The sequence below is a fragment of the Ambystoma mexicanum genome, chromosome 2q (assembly GCF_040938575.1).
Source record: "Ambystoma mexicanum isolate Mex_15411 chromosome 2q, UKY_AmexF1_1, whole genome shotgun sequence".
Classification (NCBI taxonomy): Eukaryota; Metazoa; Chordata; class Amphibia; order Caudata; family Ambystomatidae; genus Ambystoma; species Ambystoma mexicanum.
Window position 1 is genome coordinate 191,434,441 of NC_090924.1, and position 17,498 is coordinate 191,451,938.

General features: G+C 44.0%; 1 protein-coding gene across 1 annotated transcript in view; it reads left to right on the top strand.

Annotated features, from left to right (window-relative positions):
- Nucleotides 1–6,739: 6,739 nt before the first annotated feature.
- LOC138569272 (cathelicidin antimicrobial peptide-like) overlaps nucleotides 6,740–17,498 on the top strand; it is a 136,687-nt gene continuing 125,928 nt past the window's right edge. Inside the window, exon 1 of the mRNA XM_069647109.1 lies at nucleotides 6,740–6,985. Coding sequence (XP_069503210.1) covers nucleotides 6,797–6,985 — 189 coding nt within the window. The 5' untranslated portion in view covers nucleotides 6,740–6,796. The remainder of the gene's footprint in view (nucleotides 6,986–17,498) is intronic.

A 17,498-nucleotide genomic window follows, 5' to 3' on the forward strand; every position in this document is an offset into this window, starting at 1 on the left:
CCTCTTTTTTCCTTTACTGACATATCTAGGCCAGTAACAGTCAGGAACTAAAAATTCAAAAATGTCTATATTTGTAGACTTATACTTCAAATATGTTCTTACAATAATTCACTTGGGGTTCACTCACAGCATATGAAACATATACATATGGGAAAACACAGATTTGGAAGACAGCAGTGCTTTCTGTATATGAAGATGATTAGTAAGGTTATCAACACTTTCTTATAGTTCTGCTTTTTTTTAAATTACTTTACTTTCTCAAGATATGCTCATATTTGTATACATGGTATACACACTACTGTTCTTATGGTCCTGTCACATTATATGATAGTTATACATAGCGAAGTAGTTGTTTTGTTTACTTCATTTTCCCTGTATATGCTCATATTTGTATGTTGTGTTGTTTATTTGTGTTTTGTTTCCAATAATGCAATTATGTAGTAAGTGGGTTTTATTAGCTAGTTATTAAATGTTTCACAGCAGGCAAAACTGTAATAAGAAAGCATTTATCATTTTACTATTCAACATGGTAAGATTCTTAATATTGCACCTCCATCAAGTATGTTGCACACAATGCCTATATGTATACATGAGTAGCTTAGTATACTGCAAACAACCTAATAATAGAATGGTATTCGTATCAATGCATTACTTAATGCACTACGTACTTCATGCCACCACTGTGCACTGCTAAGACTCACACCCAGGACATCAAAAATGACATCACAAATGTAATTGATGACATCACTGATGACATCACATGTGAAATTAATTTTGATGAAAAGTCCTTACAAGGGTTTGTGTTTACAATGATGCTAGCAAGATGTCAGGGGTGATCGGGAGTCCTCTCATGAGCTACTTAATGGGCCTCATTACAAGTTTGGTGGTAGCCTTGCCTGTAAACCTGGCAGGCTGCCGCCAAACTTGCAAATTTTTCTGGCACCCGCGAATGGGTAATTACCGGGTCATTATGGCCTCGCCGGACCCACTAATTGCCCTTTCGCGGGCGCCAGAATGAAATACTCCCCATTCCCATTTGAGCCCCATAGTGCTCAATGGGAATGGGGAGGTTGGATGCACCGACATGGTCTGCGGGCGGGTGCCGTTCTGCCCGCCAGGTCAGACCTGGCGGGCAGGAGGGCACTATAAGATAATTTTGTCTTATTAGGGTAAATTTGGGGTTTGAGTTCTATACACTTAAAGTTGAAGCAATAATCATCTATGGCTTAGACCTATGTTCATTAGAAATTGGGAATATCCTGAATAAAATCCAAGGTAAAATTTGGAAAGAAGTTTTGCATTTACCCTCATCTCTTCCAAATGTAATAATTATCCATGAACTTTGACTTAAGTCTCTTGCATATAGGTACTTATGGCGAAAACATGATAGCTATGCTAAAATGTTGGACCATGTGTCAAACTCTTTATATGAAGATTTAGGAAAAATGCTCAAGCATGGCATGCTAAAATCTGTTTATGCTGCTGGTCAATACTGTCAGGAAAATCTGATAGCGTTAGCAATGGATACAGAAGATCTAATTAAACGGCCCCAAATTGTGAAGAGTAAACTATTTCAGCATGACTGGGCAATGATAGCCGATAAAATCGGCAATTATCCAGCATATAAGGAATATGCGAACTTTCGCCATAAGCAGAAACCGTTAATCCCTTATATCAGGCAGGCTCCATGTCAAAAGATACGAACAACATACATGCCTTTCAGATTTAATCTGTTCCTAACAAAAGAACGAACAAAATGCTGGCGGAACATTGAATTATCACATGTAGATCTTTGTAGATTCTGTAAGGCTCAATCGATTGAAACTTTGAAGCATCTTGTGATTTATTGCTCATATTTCGCAAAGGAGCGCCTAAGATACTTAGGTAATTATGTGGATACATCATCAAATCATAAATCTGAACTACTGTGGCTACAATGTATGTGGGGGTATAGGCAGCCATTGATTGTCGATTTATATTTTTTTTTGTCTGTGATAGAGCAGAAGCTGGCAAATATCAAAGTAACGTATGAATGAAGATCTAAGTTTTGATAACAAATTGCTGATATAAACTGCTAATTGTAATATCATTCTGGAAGGTCCAGGGCTGAGCCGATATATTTCAGCTATATGTTCTAAAAGCTGAATCCAATTTATTCTTATCAAGTTCTGAGTATGCTGCTATTCTTATTGTCTTGTATCTTGCATTATACTTTTTTTTTTTTTGATTGATTTTTTTGATTTTTGATTTTCTATTTTTATTGTTTGCTTGTTGTTTGAACTTGATTTTTATATGAGAGAACAAGATTTTAAACCATTGTTGTAAAGATTTTGATATCGAAAAACAACAAGTAATAATAAAAAAAAAAAAAAAGAATTTGGGGTTTGGCGGTATTTTCTTACCATCAAAATATGAGCGGTAGTTTGGTGGTAAATTAGCCTTGCATTTAGATTGAGTTTGGCCTCATATTATTTTAGTGACCATACCTTGTTAGCTTATATTGGGTAATTTAGTGATATATTGTTTCGCGGTATTTAGTGATGAGCATTTTTTTCTTCCTTATATTATAACCCCATCATAAAACAAAACCTCGCAGTGGTCTATAGAGAGCCTTGGACCTATGCACTTGATAGAAACCCAACAATTTTATTTCGAGTGCCACCTATAGGTTGTAGCCGGTATCACTGGTTTATTTACATCCAGTGATCTATGTCATAAAGTATTACTGGCTCATGGACGTCCAGTAATCTATATATTATCTCAGATTACCTCCCGTCATCATGCAATGAAAACACACACACACACACACAAAACCTGCTTTATCACTGAATATTATTAGCTTCTTTTGGGTGGTTGTTTTATCTGCAGTGGTAAATTGACAAGTGCACTACTGAACAAAATGTATCTCCCCTGTATATTTATATAAATGAATTCACAGATGCAAAAATGACACTACACCCCATTTGTTTTCATGGATACTTATTATTTGGAACCTTGTTTACGTATTAACAAATCTTACCATGGATACATTGCATCATCATCTGAAATACAAAAAGAAAGAGAAACAGAACAAACAAGACTTTTAAAGCATGGGTTAATTTTCCCCATTCTGAACATGCAGAAAAATACATGCAGTGACTTCCCTGCCTTTCTACGCTGTTCTAAAGCTCAGTCATTCATGAAGCATTTCACAGTGTCCTCACTTGTACATATCTTACCCAAAAAGGTTTCTTTGAAGTCCCCCACGCGACCTTGCTCCACTCTCAAAGACAGACCCAGTCAGCACGGAATGCTTCTGTAAATCTTGTGTGTGTGTGGGGAGCATAGTGAGATAATTTTCTCAGATAGCGCTCTGTACCCCTTGGAACTCCTTCTGGAACTCCTTCTGTCTTCACAGCCAAGTCTCCACTAACTCCTCTCTGCAAGTTTTGCCATTAGGGTAGCGGATCTGACTCCGATCCGATACCCGCATCAAAGCTCAGCACCCGGGGTATACTGAGTTAAAGCTGCCAACAGAACACCACTCCTCTCACTATCCTACTCCCTTCTTCACCTTACTAACACATCCCACCTTTATCGTTTACAGATCCGCCTGAGCGCGTGGGTACCAATTCCTTTGGTGACGGTGCGCGGTACACATACCATTAACATTTAACATTTAACATTAGCAAAACTCAGAGCCTTCCTACTTTATTTACGTGGCATGTCTGCCGTCACTTTCTTCCAATCAGGTCAAAAGCATGTTTTCTACACCACCCTTAAATTTTAGAAAAATTAAATCCTTGCTCTCTGAGCAACTATTTCAATGTATTTCCTGCTGTGCATACTTTCCCTCTGCTCTCCACAACTTAACACAGAAGAAAAAGAGGGAAAAGAAATGCTACTGTGCATTTCAGCTGCATTACAGCAGTGTCACCAACATATGTATTTTCACCTCATTTTGCACATGAGACTACATTATAATGTTAAGGAAGTTAGAATTAGAGTTTAGTTATGTTAATTCAATTAGTCGGTTATATGATTAATGTAGTCTCATATATAAGGCATCACAGAGGAAAAAAAAATTGGTGCACTTCATTCTCTGCAGTTTCACATTGGGCTTTGCTGTGTTATGAATTCTGTACCTTACATGCCACCAGCAACATATTCACATGTTATACTGCAACACAAAAATAAATATATGTACCACATTACTGCTGGCAATAAAATGCCACTGCACATTGCAATAAAAAGCATGCCTTTACATTTTGGTAAAACGCTATATATTTTCTTACAGCACCTGCCCACAGATCTCGGAGTATGCCGGTCCAGTAACTACGATACTGGCAAGCTTACAGGTACCGTAGTTACCCGACCGGCATACTCGTAATGACCCCAATGTATTAAACAATGTACTCATCTACAAAAAACATTGTATTAGAGTGTTGTTGTTAACACAGGAACCTAATCATACATAAACATAGGCAATGGCTGCAGAATGCACCATAGAAGTACAGCATTTTTAATCTGGTAATTTTAGCCAGTAAAATAATAGCTGCGACCCTATCAGAATTGTGACTAATGTTAATAATGGAATAAACAGCTAACAATTCAAGACTTACCACACACTTGTGTTAGTACAAACAATCCACACAAAGAGCCACAATGCATAGAAATCTGAGGCATGTACAGGAAAACTCCAGTAAGGAGGAAATAATCAACATCACCAGAAAATGACAATAGCATTAGAGTTCATCATCATGTAGACAATTCAATTGTGTGTTTGGGGCGTGTTTATTTCCCCATGTATGTGCACCATGAGCTGAGGCCAAACCCCAAGGACAGTACCCTAACAACATAGGGTACGGTTAACGTCTAGATATATAGCACCTTTTGAATTTGAAAAGTCTCGCTGTCTGTGAACACAAACAACTGGCCTACATATGTCAGCGAACAAACACAAGTGGCCCAGATATGTGAGGTCATCAGTGATTTCATCAATGGCATTTGTGATGTCATCTTTGATGTCATGGGTGTTAGTCTCAGCAGTGCACAGTGGTGGCGCGAGTTATGGTTGCTTAGCTTACCATAACTGGCAAATTTCAAGTGTTTTTTGGTTTTACTTGTAACCATAACGTCCCTTTAAGAATGTTTTTTCACTGAATTTCATGTTTTTATTAGTACAACTTAACCATAATGTCCCTTTAACAAAATGTTTTCACTGCATGTATATATATATATATATATATATATATATATATATATATATATATATATATATACTTTAATCAAATACACAATCTGCAACAAAACGATATAGAAAACACTGTACCAGCATCTGCACACGTGGTAGTTACAGAGAAGATGCAAGAGGTAGTGGAATGTAGCACTCTGAGGATGAAGACATGGGTGATAGGCAAACTATTAACCACAACAATGGATGGGTCTTTGGATTAAAAAGGTGCAAACGTAACCAGTCTCTAGGGCCCAAAACAGGCAGTTATTGGTCACTAGCCCCTTGTCAAACCCGGCTTCGAGCAGTGATGCGAGCAGATCAAGCTCTGTTTGGGTGCATTGGAAAAAGAAGAAGGATTTCATGGGAAAGGGTTCTGTCAGAAGGCGGTTCTATGTGTAAGTACTTGGATCCGGAAACGTAAGACTATGAGAAAGTAAGTAATCAGGGAAATGCCCAGTAAATGTTGAATGCCTTACAAATGACTATACAGTGCATATACAGAAACTAAACAACTAGATTTGTTAATGCTTACATGCTGCTACCATCTAGACGTTAAACCTGTGCATACATCTCTGCCTTCAAGAATGGATGAATGGCTCGATTGTTACGTGGGTTAAATTAGTGTGTTGCTCTGTCTTCTGCACCACAATGGAAACTTGTTTTTATCGTACGGTATAAAGGTCCCAGGTGTCCTGTTAGGACCCCTGGTTCGGGCAGGCCAATAGGGCAATGCACGAAGGCCCAGCCCAACAAGTCCATGTGACCTAGTTTTCTGGGCTACTGTGGGCCACTTTAATCTCCTGATGTACTCTATTGTTATTCGTTTAACCAATAGACACTGCACTTTGTACTTTGCAAAGGATCATTTCAGAAATATTTCCCCAAAATATACCTCAAGTTTATATTCCAACAGGATGCAGTGAAAACCCACGAATTACGCTTTGAGCATGTCGTCTTTTTTATAGTGCGCATGACTATTTTATACCCCAGTGCCAACGTGCTGGGAGAACCCTATTCACCCCCTCCCCACGCACCCCCCCCCCCCGCCCCTCAGCTACTTAAGAATGGCTCTGGCACTCCCTACATGATCCTACAAGGCAGGCTGGGAATGCTGAGTGCGTGAGTTTGCCGCTTCGCAGAGTTCAACACATACTTGCATGTCATCGACCTTGCCCTAACGCCCTGCAGTGATGTTTTCATCATGCCTTTTTCAGAGTATTTGCGGTTCTCTTTATTTATATACACTTAGTGCTTGACAACCATCGCCAAGTGAGATACACATACTGTATAAGACACCGTTGCGCAATGCTGGAATATACTAAACACGTTAAGGGCTTTCGACGTCGCCAACTGCCAGCGGCCCTCCTCCAGCCTGGACCTGCTCTCCGATTAGTGGATGTGTTGGCAATGCTGGCATACCGCTCACCTGTCTAGCAGCAGCATATGTTCAAATCTTCGTCTGGGCAAACTGCATTCCAAACCGAAGACTCACTCTTCTGTCGAAGGGAGGGGTGTGGGGGGGGGCGGTTCCAGAGCAGCGCGGATGTTGAAGCTCCGTCGGAGAAACAGAAAGTGACCAGGATGGAGATGTGGTGGGAAGTGGCGCTGTTGCTCGGCGTGTTGACAGGAGGCAACTGCGCGCCTCTTGGGAATCACAGCGCGACGTTGCAGGAAGAAGCCATTCTAGCAGCTATTCACAGCTACAGCAGCAGGGAGCACGACACAAGCTCGGGCTCAGTCTTCAAGCTCGTCGATAGTGGCACCAAACTGGTAGGTGTGAAATTACTGTCGTGCGGTATTTGTGACTGGGGGCTTTGGCAAAGGTGTCAGCGGGTAGTTTTCATTTTGGAAGGAGAGGGTGTGTTTCTGTAGTGCCTAAAATTGGAAGTGTGTTTCTGGAGCCATGCAAAATGGATTTACCAGAATAAACTACACCTTAGAATATAAATCAGAGATCCCACTCTTCATTGGCGTCTCTTCTCCCGTCTGTTACTACTCTCTTTCTTTATTTCTACATCATCAATCAATCTTCATCACTTCTGCTCCCACTCAATCTTCATCCCAATGCCCTTTCTAGTGAATCGCGCTCTTCTTATCCTTTCTGCCTCTTTTTTCTACCCAGGGTTGGAATGGGCCATAAAATTGTCTTGGGCACCAATGAAAAAGTGGCCCACAGTTGCAAATGGCTATTCATTCCTTTTGTGACAACGTTTGAATAGGAACCAAGGGGGAGTCCTTTTGATAAAGTGTGAGGAAAATTGTGCATTTTAAAGAATATTTATTCAGCAACACTGGTCAAAACTACTAGACGCAGAGTGAATTAACTCATAAACTGGCCCAAATTTGCCAAAAGAGTGGCCCACTTTGACCAGAAAAATTGGCACACACCAGCGTGTTTTAGGTTCGGCCTTGGGCTTATTGCACCACAGGCCAGTTCTCACCTCGTTCTTCTATTCTCCTGTCATGCCTCTCACCATCACTTTGGACCTTAAAGTACATTCTCAACTCTTTTCCTTCTGGTTTTTCCCCTCAGTTTCTCATTTTCTTTTCTATCTCTTGTTTGCTGTCCTCAGTTTCTCCTTCATAAACTCCTTTAGGTCAACCTTCACATATGTGTGCACCATCCCTCTCGTTTCCCCATTATTTTAGTACTTTAGCTGGGAGGATTATAGAGAAGGATGAGCTCGAGGATTCATGGGTGTAGCCGAATGCGGGGTTCTGGCTTGCCTCTAACAGCCAAATTAGAGCCAAGCGGGCAAAATACCCATTCCTGGTGGCCTGCCTCCAAGGCCCAAGCCAATCCCCCTGCTTCCCACACCCATAACGTAAGACCCTTGCCTGGCGCCCTGCCTCCCTAGCCCCCTTAACGTAAGACCCTTGCCTGGCGCCCTGCCTCCCTAGGACCCTTAACATAAGCCTTGCCTGGCGCCCTGCCTCCCTAGGACCCTTAACATAAGACCCTTGCCTGGCGCCCTGCCTCCCTAGGACCCTTAACATAAGACCCTTGCCTGGCGCCCTGCCTCCCTAGGACCCTTAACATAAGACCCTTGCCTGGCGCCCTGCCTCCCTAGGACCTTTAACATAAGACCCTTGCCTGGCGCCCTGCCTCCCTAGGACCATTAACATAATACCCATACCTGGTGGCCAGCCTCCTTGTAACACAACGCCCAAGCCAATCCCCCTGCTTCCCACACCCAAAACATAAGACCCTTGCCTGGCGCCCTGCCTCCCTAGGCCCATTAACATAAGACCCTTGCCTGGCGCCCTTCCTCCCTAAGCCCCTTAACATAAGACCCTTGCCCAGCACCCTGCCTCCCTAGGATCCTTAACATAAGACCCTTGCCTGGCGCCCTGCCTCCCTAGGACCCTTAACATAAGACCCTTGCCTGGCGCCCTGCTTCCCTAGGACCTTTAACATAAGACCCTTGCCTGGCGCCCTTCCTCCCTAAACCCCTTAACATAAGACCCTTGCCTGGCGCCCTGCCTCCCTAGGACCTTTAACATAAGATCCTTGCCTGGCGCCCTTCCTCCCTAAGCCCCTTAACATAAGACCCTTGCCTAGCACCCTGCCTCCCTAGGACCTTTAACATAAGACCCTTGCCTGGCGCCCTGCCTCCCTAGGACCTTTAACATAAGACCCTTGCCTGGCGCCCTGCTTCCCTAGGACCTTTAACATAAGACCCTTGCCTGGCGCCCTTCCTCCCTAAGCCCCTTAACATAAGACCCTTGCCTAGCACCCTTCCTCCGTAGGATCCTTAACATATGACCCTTGCCTAGCACCCTGCTTCCCTAGGCCCCTTAACATAAGACCCTCGCCTGACTCCCTGCCTCCCTAGGCCCCTTAACATAAGACCCTTGCCTGGTGCCGTGCCGCCGCCGGCCCCTTAACAAAATACCCATTACCTGACATCCTGCCAACCCCTGCTTGTTCTACCTTACCCACCCCCTTAGCAGATACCCCATACCTGACATCCTGCCCCCCATCTCCTACATTATAAATTATATACCCGTCCTCATATTTGTCAGTTTCTACCTGGCGGGATGAAAATGACGTTCCCCAGATCAAACACTTAAATTGAGAGGCGAAGCCTGGGTTTAAACCCAGCACACTTAAGACACCTGACCACATGCCTTCTCGGCTTCAGCTGATATAAACGTGTTAATTGTGTGCTTTCAATATCTAACATAATACACTGTTTTATTGAGATGACTTAAAACGTATAAAGATCAAACTGACAAATATATTTTGAGCAAAACGATAATAATAGTAGCTTCGTTTTCCCAATCCTGAATGAAATACTACAAGTACCAGAATGCAAAGCAATGTCAATGGTCGAAAAACTGTCTCTGGAGTCATTTCACTGCACTTTCACTTTAAAGACTTAAAGAAACACAACAAAACAAAAAAACGTCGTGGCAATGTCACCTGCCTGTTGTTATTGTTTTACTCATGCGTACAGGTTGTTACTATACATGATGCAAACCAAATCTGAAGCTCTGCAAAAAAAGAAAAGCCGCTTTTTTGTTTGTGTGTGTTGTGTGTGTCTGTGTGTTGTGTATGTGTGTGTTCTGTGTGTGTGTTTTCTTTTTTAAAGGGGGGTTATTTTATAGCTCGGTTTAATTGTCTCGAAAGGGGTGACATATGTTGTAGTTCACTAGAACTGTGCGAAGGGGCTTTCAGGTACAAAAACGCCCATCTTTTTCCGACCACCTCAAATTGACACTTGACCTGTCTTTCAATAACGCGTTCCTCTCTTCCAGTCTGCCACCATGCACCCACTGTGCATCTAAGGAGTTTCCCAAACTTACCCACATCTGACAGCAACGAGGCATGGTATGCAGGTCTGTGGCACCTCAACGACAGGCCCTGGTCTGCATCACTCCGCAAAGTCTGAGGGGATTACAAGGCTCTGTGCAAGGGGTAGGTTTTCAGGTCTGGTCAGGACAGGATGTCAGGGAGATGCCATCTGCCCCTGGCCGGCCACGCTTATTTCTGTATTTATCTTTTGTGTCACGAGCAACTTAGCTCAAGCTGACCTGAGCCCTGCCTGGCTCTCTTTTGTCTAAAGACTAAGTGGCTTCAGCAGTTTCCTTCTTGGTTTGAACGGTTTCTCTGCCATGCACAATCTTGTTCCCAGACTGCTGCTGCCCCTGGTGCTCTGTACTATCTGAGCACCTAATTGTGTGGAGGGCAGGGGCTCATTGGTAAAATCAAGAAAGTAAGACCAATGGTGTGAGGCCCAATCTGTTTTCTATTATGTCATCCTGTACTAAGAAGATTCTGCAGTTCCTGCGAGACGGCCTGCTGCATGTGGAAACCCACTTGTCTCAAGTGTTGAGGGACTGGGCGTATTGACTCTTCGATGTGGAGCTATACAACAGTACCCTTGAGTTTCCCTAGACCCTGAAACAAGCACGGAAATTCCAGTCATAGGGCCATCTTTGATATAGGACTGCTGTCCATCAGGGACGCAATCGGTGAGGCGGTGTAGCGACTGGGTGTACAGCGTACTACTTATGATTCCTGGCAGTGGACATCAATAAGGCCCAGGTCCTTAGCCGTTTTGTGGCACAGAAGGTCCATCCTCAAGTGTAGCACGTGAAATGGTGGTAGTGGTGGATTTCCCTTTGTGTGTCAGGACTTGTTAAAACTGGCCTATGAATTGCAGCAGTGCATTCACACCCCACTGGTATATTCTCGCCGGCGACCTGCCCAGGATGTCCTTGTTTGTAGTCTGGGCAATTCTTGTTCTCCCATTATGTTAACTGCCGCCCCGTGTCCATGAAGCAATGTGTCATGCCACGCATGTCCAGCGACACCCGGGGGGCGGCCATTATCTCGAGATCACACTCCATCAAGTAGACATATTTGTTTGTATATTCATGGAAGGGGTCATCTGGTGGGTCCCAGTCCTGCTGGTTTGTGAGTCATGTTTATACGGCATGCAGTGGTGTGTGTATTCCTCTTGTGCCTCTTCATCCTGGCAGTCCTCCATCGTGCAGACAAATTGTCGTGGACCATGGGGGCATACCGTGCTGGTCCCCACTGTCCTTTCTGGGAGCCGCAAGGCAATTGTCTCCATGTGGACTGCTGCAATGGTCTGGAGTAGCCTGTATGGTGGTAGGAGCGGTTGAGGAAGATGGGGTAGAAGAAGATGACCTACTTCTCCCTGAGAAAGGAATTGCCTTTCTTACAGAATGTGTGGTGTCACATGGAGGTGGTCACAAAAGAGTACTGCCCAGGTTGTCCGCGACTGAGTACAACCCTGCACTCAGTGCATTTAACCTTGGCAGCCCAAGCTTTTTGTACACCCTCAATGGTTTTAAAGAACTGTCACACCCATGATTCTCTCTGAGTGGAGGAGGTAGAAACTTTCTGTACCTCATCTTCCTGTTCCTTGTCATCCTCCTCTGCATCATCACGCTTGTTCCCCTGTCCAGGTCCTGCATGTGGTGATGGTGGTGGCACTGGAAAGGTGTGATGGTCATGTCAGATGCCATTTTTGAACTACTGTAAGTTTCCTGGAAGTAGCTTGGAAATGATGCCTTCTACTGGTGTGCCAGATTGAGAATGACTAAAAGTAATGGGGGGACCCTTCAGTATACAGTCGGTATACTGTAAAAGTGATGAGTGTTCCTATGTGGGGAGGGCCTACATTGATGCAGGCAATATGAACATGTTTTCAAACAGTGGCATGTCATTTTCGACGGCATTATGGGCAAAGCAGCATGATGAATGTTCATACGTGGGGATACCTTCCTGCTTTGGTGCAGCCAGTAGAGACATGTTTTCTTGCAGTGCATGGGGCCTCATTACAAGTTTGCCGTTCTGGAAACAAGGATACTGGTAAGCTCACCGGCACCCTTGTTTCCAGACCAGCAGACTATGTGTTTGCTGGCTGTGGCCGCTGTGCCCCACAGGTCTGACCCTGCCGGGTGTAGCGGCCACGGTAGGCAGACCCTTAACGGAAGTGCCGACACCTTTGACAGCGGTGCTGGCGCTTCCGAGTCCCCACTCCCATAGAGTTCTACGGGACTCTATAGGACTGGGGACTTACATTTTACTGGGGCCTGACTTCCTGTGCCACCGGACTTGTAATCTCCTGGTGGCTCCGGTAAATCAGGCACTGGTAACATTTTACGAGTCCAGCGGCAACCCGCCAGTAGCACCAGCAGGCTTACCACCAGACTCGTAATGTGGCCCATGGACTTTTACTGGCATTATAGGCAAAGCCAAAATGTTGAATGTTCTTAAGTACAACTACTTGCCTATCTTGGTGCAGCCAGTATGGACACATTTTCTAATAGTAGCATTTCATTATTACTGGCATTATGAGCAAAGGCAACATTAAAAGTGTTCATAAGTGGTGATACTGGCCTACATTGGTGCAGCCACTAGATATATTTGTTCCTATTATTGCATATTATTTTTAAAGACAATAAGGTAAACCAACATGATGATTGTTCTTATGTGGGGATACTGGTCTACATTAGTGCAGACAGCATGGACATGTATTCCTACAATACAATTACTAGCTTTATGGGAAAAGCAAACTTGAGTATGTTCTTAAATGGAGATACTGGCATATATTGGCACAGTCAGAATGTACATGTCTTTCTACAGCCAGCATGAACATGTTTTTGTACGGTGGCAGAATACTGCCTGATACTGTGGGGAAGTCATCATGAAAATACATTGGAAAATGTTCATGTGTCCTTTTGGTGATTTGGCATCTTTTGTATTTGTTTATTTATCAGCCAATAAAACTGAATGTACATTGTGTGGATTTTTAAAGAATTGTTCACAGAACATTTGCTGTTAGATGTACCATAATAATCAATTATTTAAAAATATTTCTCAAGGGGAGAACACCCCAAATCACCATTCATTGTTTGGGGGTGGTCCCTCAATATGGTTGGCTGATTGCACACATTCATGGGAAATGTTTAATACCCTCCAATTTAAAGATCCACGTGCCTCCACTTTCTATGCGGTTGTCATGCAAAGCCCTCAAATTCTGGTGCTGAATGGTGTTCCTTTATTGTAGATTGCAGCAGTCAGTGGCTTCGTCATGGATTCAGGAGTCCATGCATGCAAAATAAAAAGCAAGCAATAACCAGGCAGCAGTCACATTTCACAATGGTTTCTCTAAAATGTAATGTAACACAATGTTAGAAGTAGAACAATAAGTAATAAAAGAAACAGGTCCTGTTTGGTCAATATTTATGTTTCAGAATCATGATAATAATTTAGAAGTACATGATTTTATGTGGTTCCCCTTAAAGCCACAATGTTCAGTGTTCATCAGTGGGGAAACTGGCCTATATTGCTGCATTAGGTAGGGAAATATTTTCTTAATGTTGGGTTACATGTTGAGTGTGCTTAAGTGGTGATATTGGACTGCATTTGTGCAGCCCTTATGGCATGTTTTCTTGTATTGGCATGGCATTTTTACTGCCATTATAAGCAAATACAACATGATGAGTGTTCTTAAATGGAGATACTGGCCTACATTGGTCCAACTGGTATGGGCATGCTGCCTAACAGTTGCATATAATTTCACTGACATTATGGGAAAAGCCAATATGATGGGTGTTCACAGGTGGGGATACTGGCCTATATAGATGCAGCCAGTAGGGACGCTTTTTCCTATTGTGGCATGTCTTTTTACTTGCTTATTCGCAAAGCCATCATGATGATTGTTCTTATGCGGGGTTACTGGTTTTCAATAGTGCAGCCAGCATGGACATGTTTTCTTACAGTACCATTACTGGCATTATTGGCATAGCAAACTTGAGTATGTTCAAATGTGAGGATACTGGCATAAATTGTCACAGCCAGAATGTATATATTTTTGCATTATGAAAATGTTTTATGCCCTGGCAGAATACTGCCATATATTGTGGACAAAGGCATCATGAAAATAACTTGGAAAAGGCCCCTCTGTACTCTTGGTGAGCTGGCATATATTGTCTTTCTTTTGTGTTTATCAACCAACAAAACCAATTGCAAACTGTGTGGCTTTGTACCCAATTTTTCACATAACATTTGCCAATAAATGCACAATTTTACTGTATTATAAAATATCTCCCGTGGGCGGAACACCCTCAATTACCCTTGAATGTTTGGGGCTCATCCCCTTGCACACATTCATAGGAAATCGTTACCCTCCAATTAAAAAATACACAAGCTGCTGCTGCCTAAGAGGTTGTCATTGAGAGACATCAAATTACAAATTCTGATGCTAAAGCTGTTCCTGTGGTGTAGATTGCAGCCAGCAGGAGCTTAGTCATGGCTCCAGGAGCCCATGCGTACAAATAAAAAATCAAGGCCCACTTGCAAGGCTACAGAAGCCTATATGGGCCTGTACCCACCAGCAGAAAACTGTGCTTTTTATCAGTGGCCCACTAAAGCCCCCTCCAGCAGGAGCGGGAAGCCTGCAGAGCCTCAACTCCATTCCAAAATTGCAGCCAGAACCCACACTGATGCAGCATCAGCCGCCCTAAGTTACAGTGCAGCTCTCTGCCAAGCCCTCACCGCTGAGACAGCCATTTGGCCAGCCAGTCCTGAAAACTACTCGGACCATATCCACTGGCAGACAGAGCCGGCCCCATTACACCGCATGCTTCTAAGTCTACTGAAGACTGTCTGGGCCTGTACCCGCAGAATAATGCACTCACCATCAGCGGACCACTAAAGCCCCCTCCAGTGGAGGATGCACCCTGTAGAGTCACTGTGCAGGATGGAGCACCACTGAAAAGGAGCCTCAGCTCAATTCCAAAATGGCCTAGGGAACCCACACTGATACCAAATCGGCCCTCCTAAGCCAATTGGCCACAGGGTCCTGAAAAGGACTCAGACCATATCTGCCAGTAGGCAGATCTGGTCCCATTCCAAGGCCCACTTATAAGGCTACAGAAGCCTGTCTGGGCCTGTCCAGGCCAGGAAAGCCATATCTGTGATAAAGGTCCAAGGTATGTGTCTAATATCACCTTCTCCTACTCAGCAACCTGTTTCCTTTCAGAATTGTTGCCACCACACTCTATGATTCAACCCATGAGATTTCTCCCTCCATCGGTTGCCCCATGTACCTCTGACCCTGCCTCATCACTCTTACCTTTGTTCCCCTTCCCAACTAACCTAGACCATGGCCCACCCCATTCAAGATCACCCATCTACCATGCCTAATTTTAACAAGACTGGCCTGGCTCACAAAACAAACAATGCCTCCATGTCCACCTTACTCCCTGCCCACTACATTGCTATCCAGGAACTCCTGCCCATGCTCATGTACTACCACTCCTTTCATACCCAGTAGCAACAATGCTAAGTCTTTGTGTAGTACCCTCTCCTCACACAATCCGGACCCTAGACTCCTTCTAATATGTATGGCTCACAGCAGCTCGCCAAACCCGCCCTCCGCAGATTTTAATTGAGCATTAGTCAATGCCAGCACTATCCCGGACATACCTCAGACATTCTGGACTTCATTACCTCTAACAACTTCTGTCTCTGAAACCTGGCTACACACTGCCACAGGTCGCACCTTGTCCATTGCTATCCAACCCAGATATACTATCATCCATAGAGACAGACCAGATACCAGAGGCCAGGGTGTAGCATTGATCATGAGGGAGTCACTCTCCATTAGAGAATTGTGAATGGTATGATGAATACCAAACACCTCCTCTATTCCCAAATGTGACATCCTTTCCACTAAATTATCACTTTCCCACACTTCCACTATCATAATATACCTCATTTACCACCCTCTTCTATCCTTTGAAGAGGATTTCCTGCACTTACTATATGCTAACCTGAAGCCTACTTCCAAACACATAATCCCTGGGGACCACAACCTCGGCTTCAACGATAAGGAATACATTAACATTTCTGCCCTAGCCAACACCATCAATACCTTAGGGCTTATACTATGAATACTGGCACCCACACATAACGATGGCTGCATCTTGGACTAGATAGCAGAGCTGATTTGCCGTGCCTCTATTCTCTCCAACTAGCCCTACACATGGACAGACCACCATGTCATCTCCTTCACTATTCCGACCATCAAGCCACTGACACTTACTGCCTCGTCCCTGCCATCTGCATTGGACCATATCTCATGCATCCTAACCAATGACTGCCTCCTCCCTCTGCCTGATGATCTTCAAACTGTACCACTCCCCCACATCAACCCAGCTATCTTAGTTGACCAATATAACAAAACCTTCACGCACACAGTTGACACTATTGCCCCCCTTGTCCAGCCTAAGACCAAACAATCCACCCACTACAATTCGTAGTTCATCCCCAACATACAAGCCTTCCGCTCTAGAAGTGTGCGACTAAATAGAGGAAAACCCCTTCAGATGCCAACAAAGCACACTTCTCCACTACAGCTAAAGAGTATAAACAGGCAATAGCCAAGGCCAAAGATACAACATGCAATGCCAGCATCTCAAATCCAATGTTCAATACCTGCATCTCTTCACCATCTTGCATGAGTTGAAATCACCTACCTTTCCCCCTCTAACCTTACTAAAGATTTAGCCTGGTGTATGAGTATCCAAGCCACATCCGAGCCAGTCTTTTAGACATAATCACCACACTACAGAAGAACATTCAACTGAAAGAAGCTACCATCAGTATCACATTACAACAGACTTTTCCCATCCCTTATTTCACTCTCACCCTGCATCTATGGCAGACATGACCCACATCATGAAAGGCCTTAAACGTTCTCACAGTAAAGGTGATCTATGCACAAGCGCAGTCATCAAAGACTGTGTAGACAATCTCACACTTATCATCACGCCCATTATATATGCCTCCTTCGCTGCCTGCTCTGTCCCCACCATTCTCAAGGAAGTCTGGGTAGTTCCTCTCCTCAAAGAACCTTCTCTGGACCATTCTATCCACACTAACTTACGGTCTATCACCACAGTCCCTTTCCCTCTAAAGATACTTGACCGAGCTGCCTACCTCCAGATCCAACACTATCAAGAGTCCAACCACATCCTCCGCTGTCATCAGTCAGACTTCCAACCCTGGCCACAGCACGGAATCAGCAGTACTCAATCTAAAAACTCAGCTCAACGACATCGAGGGTGCAGGCAAACTAGTCCTTCTACTACTTTTAGACTTTTCCACAGCCTTCGACCTGGTAGACCACAAAATCCTCTGCCAGCCCCTCACATCTGCTACCAACTTCTCGCCAGAAGCAACTAACTGGATAAGCTCCTTCTTGGCTGACAGAACCATGAGAGTCTTTGCGAAAAA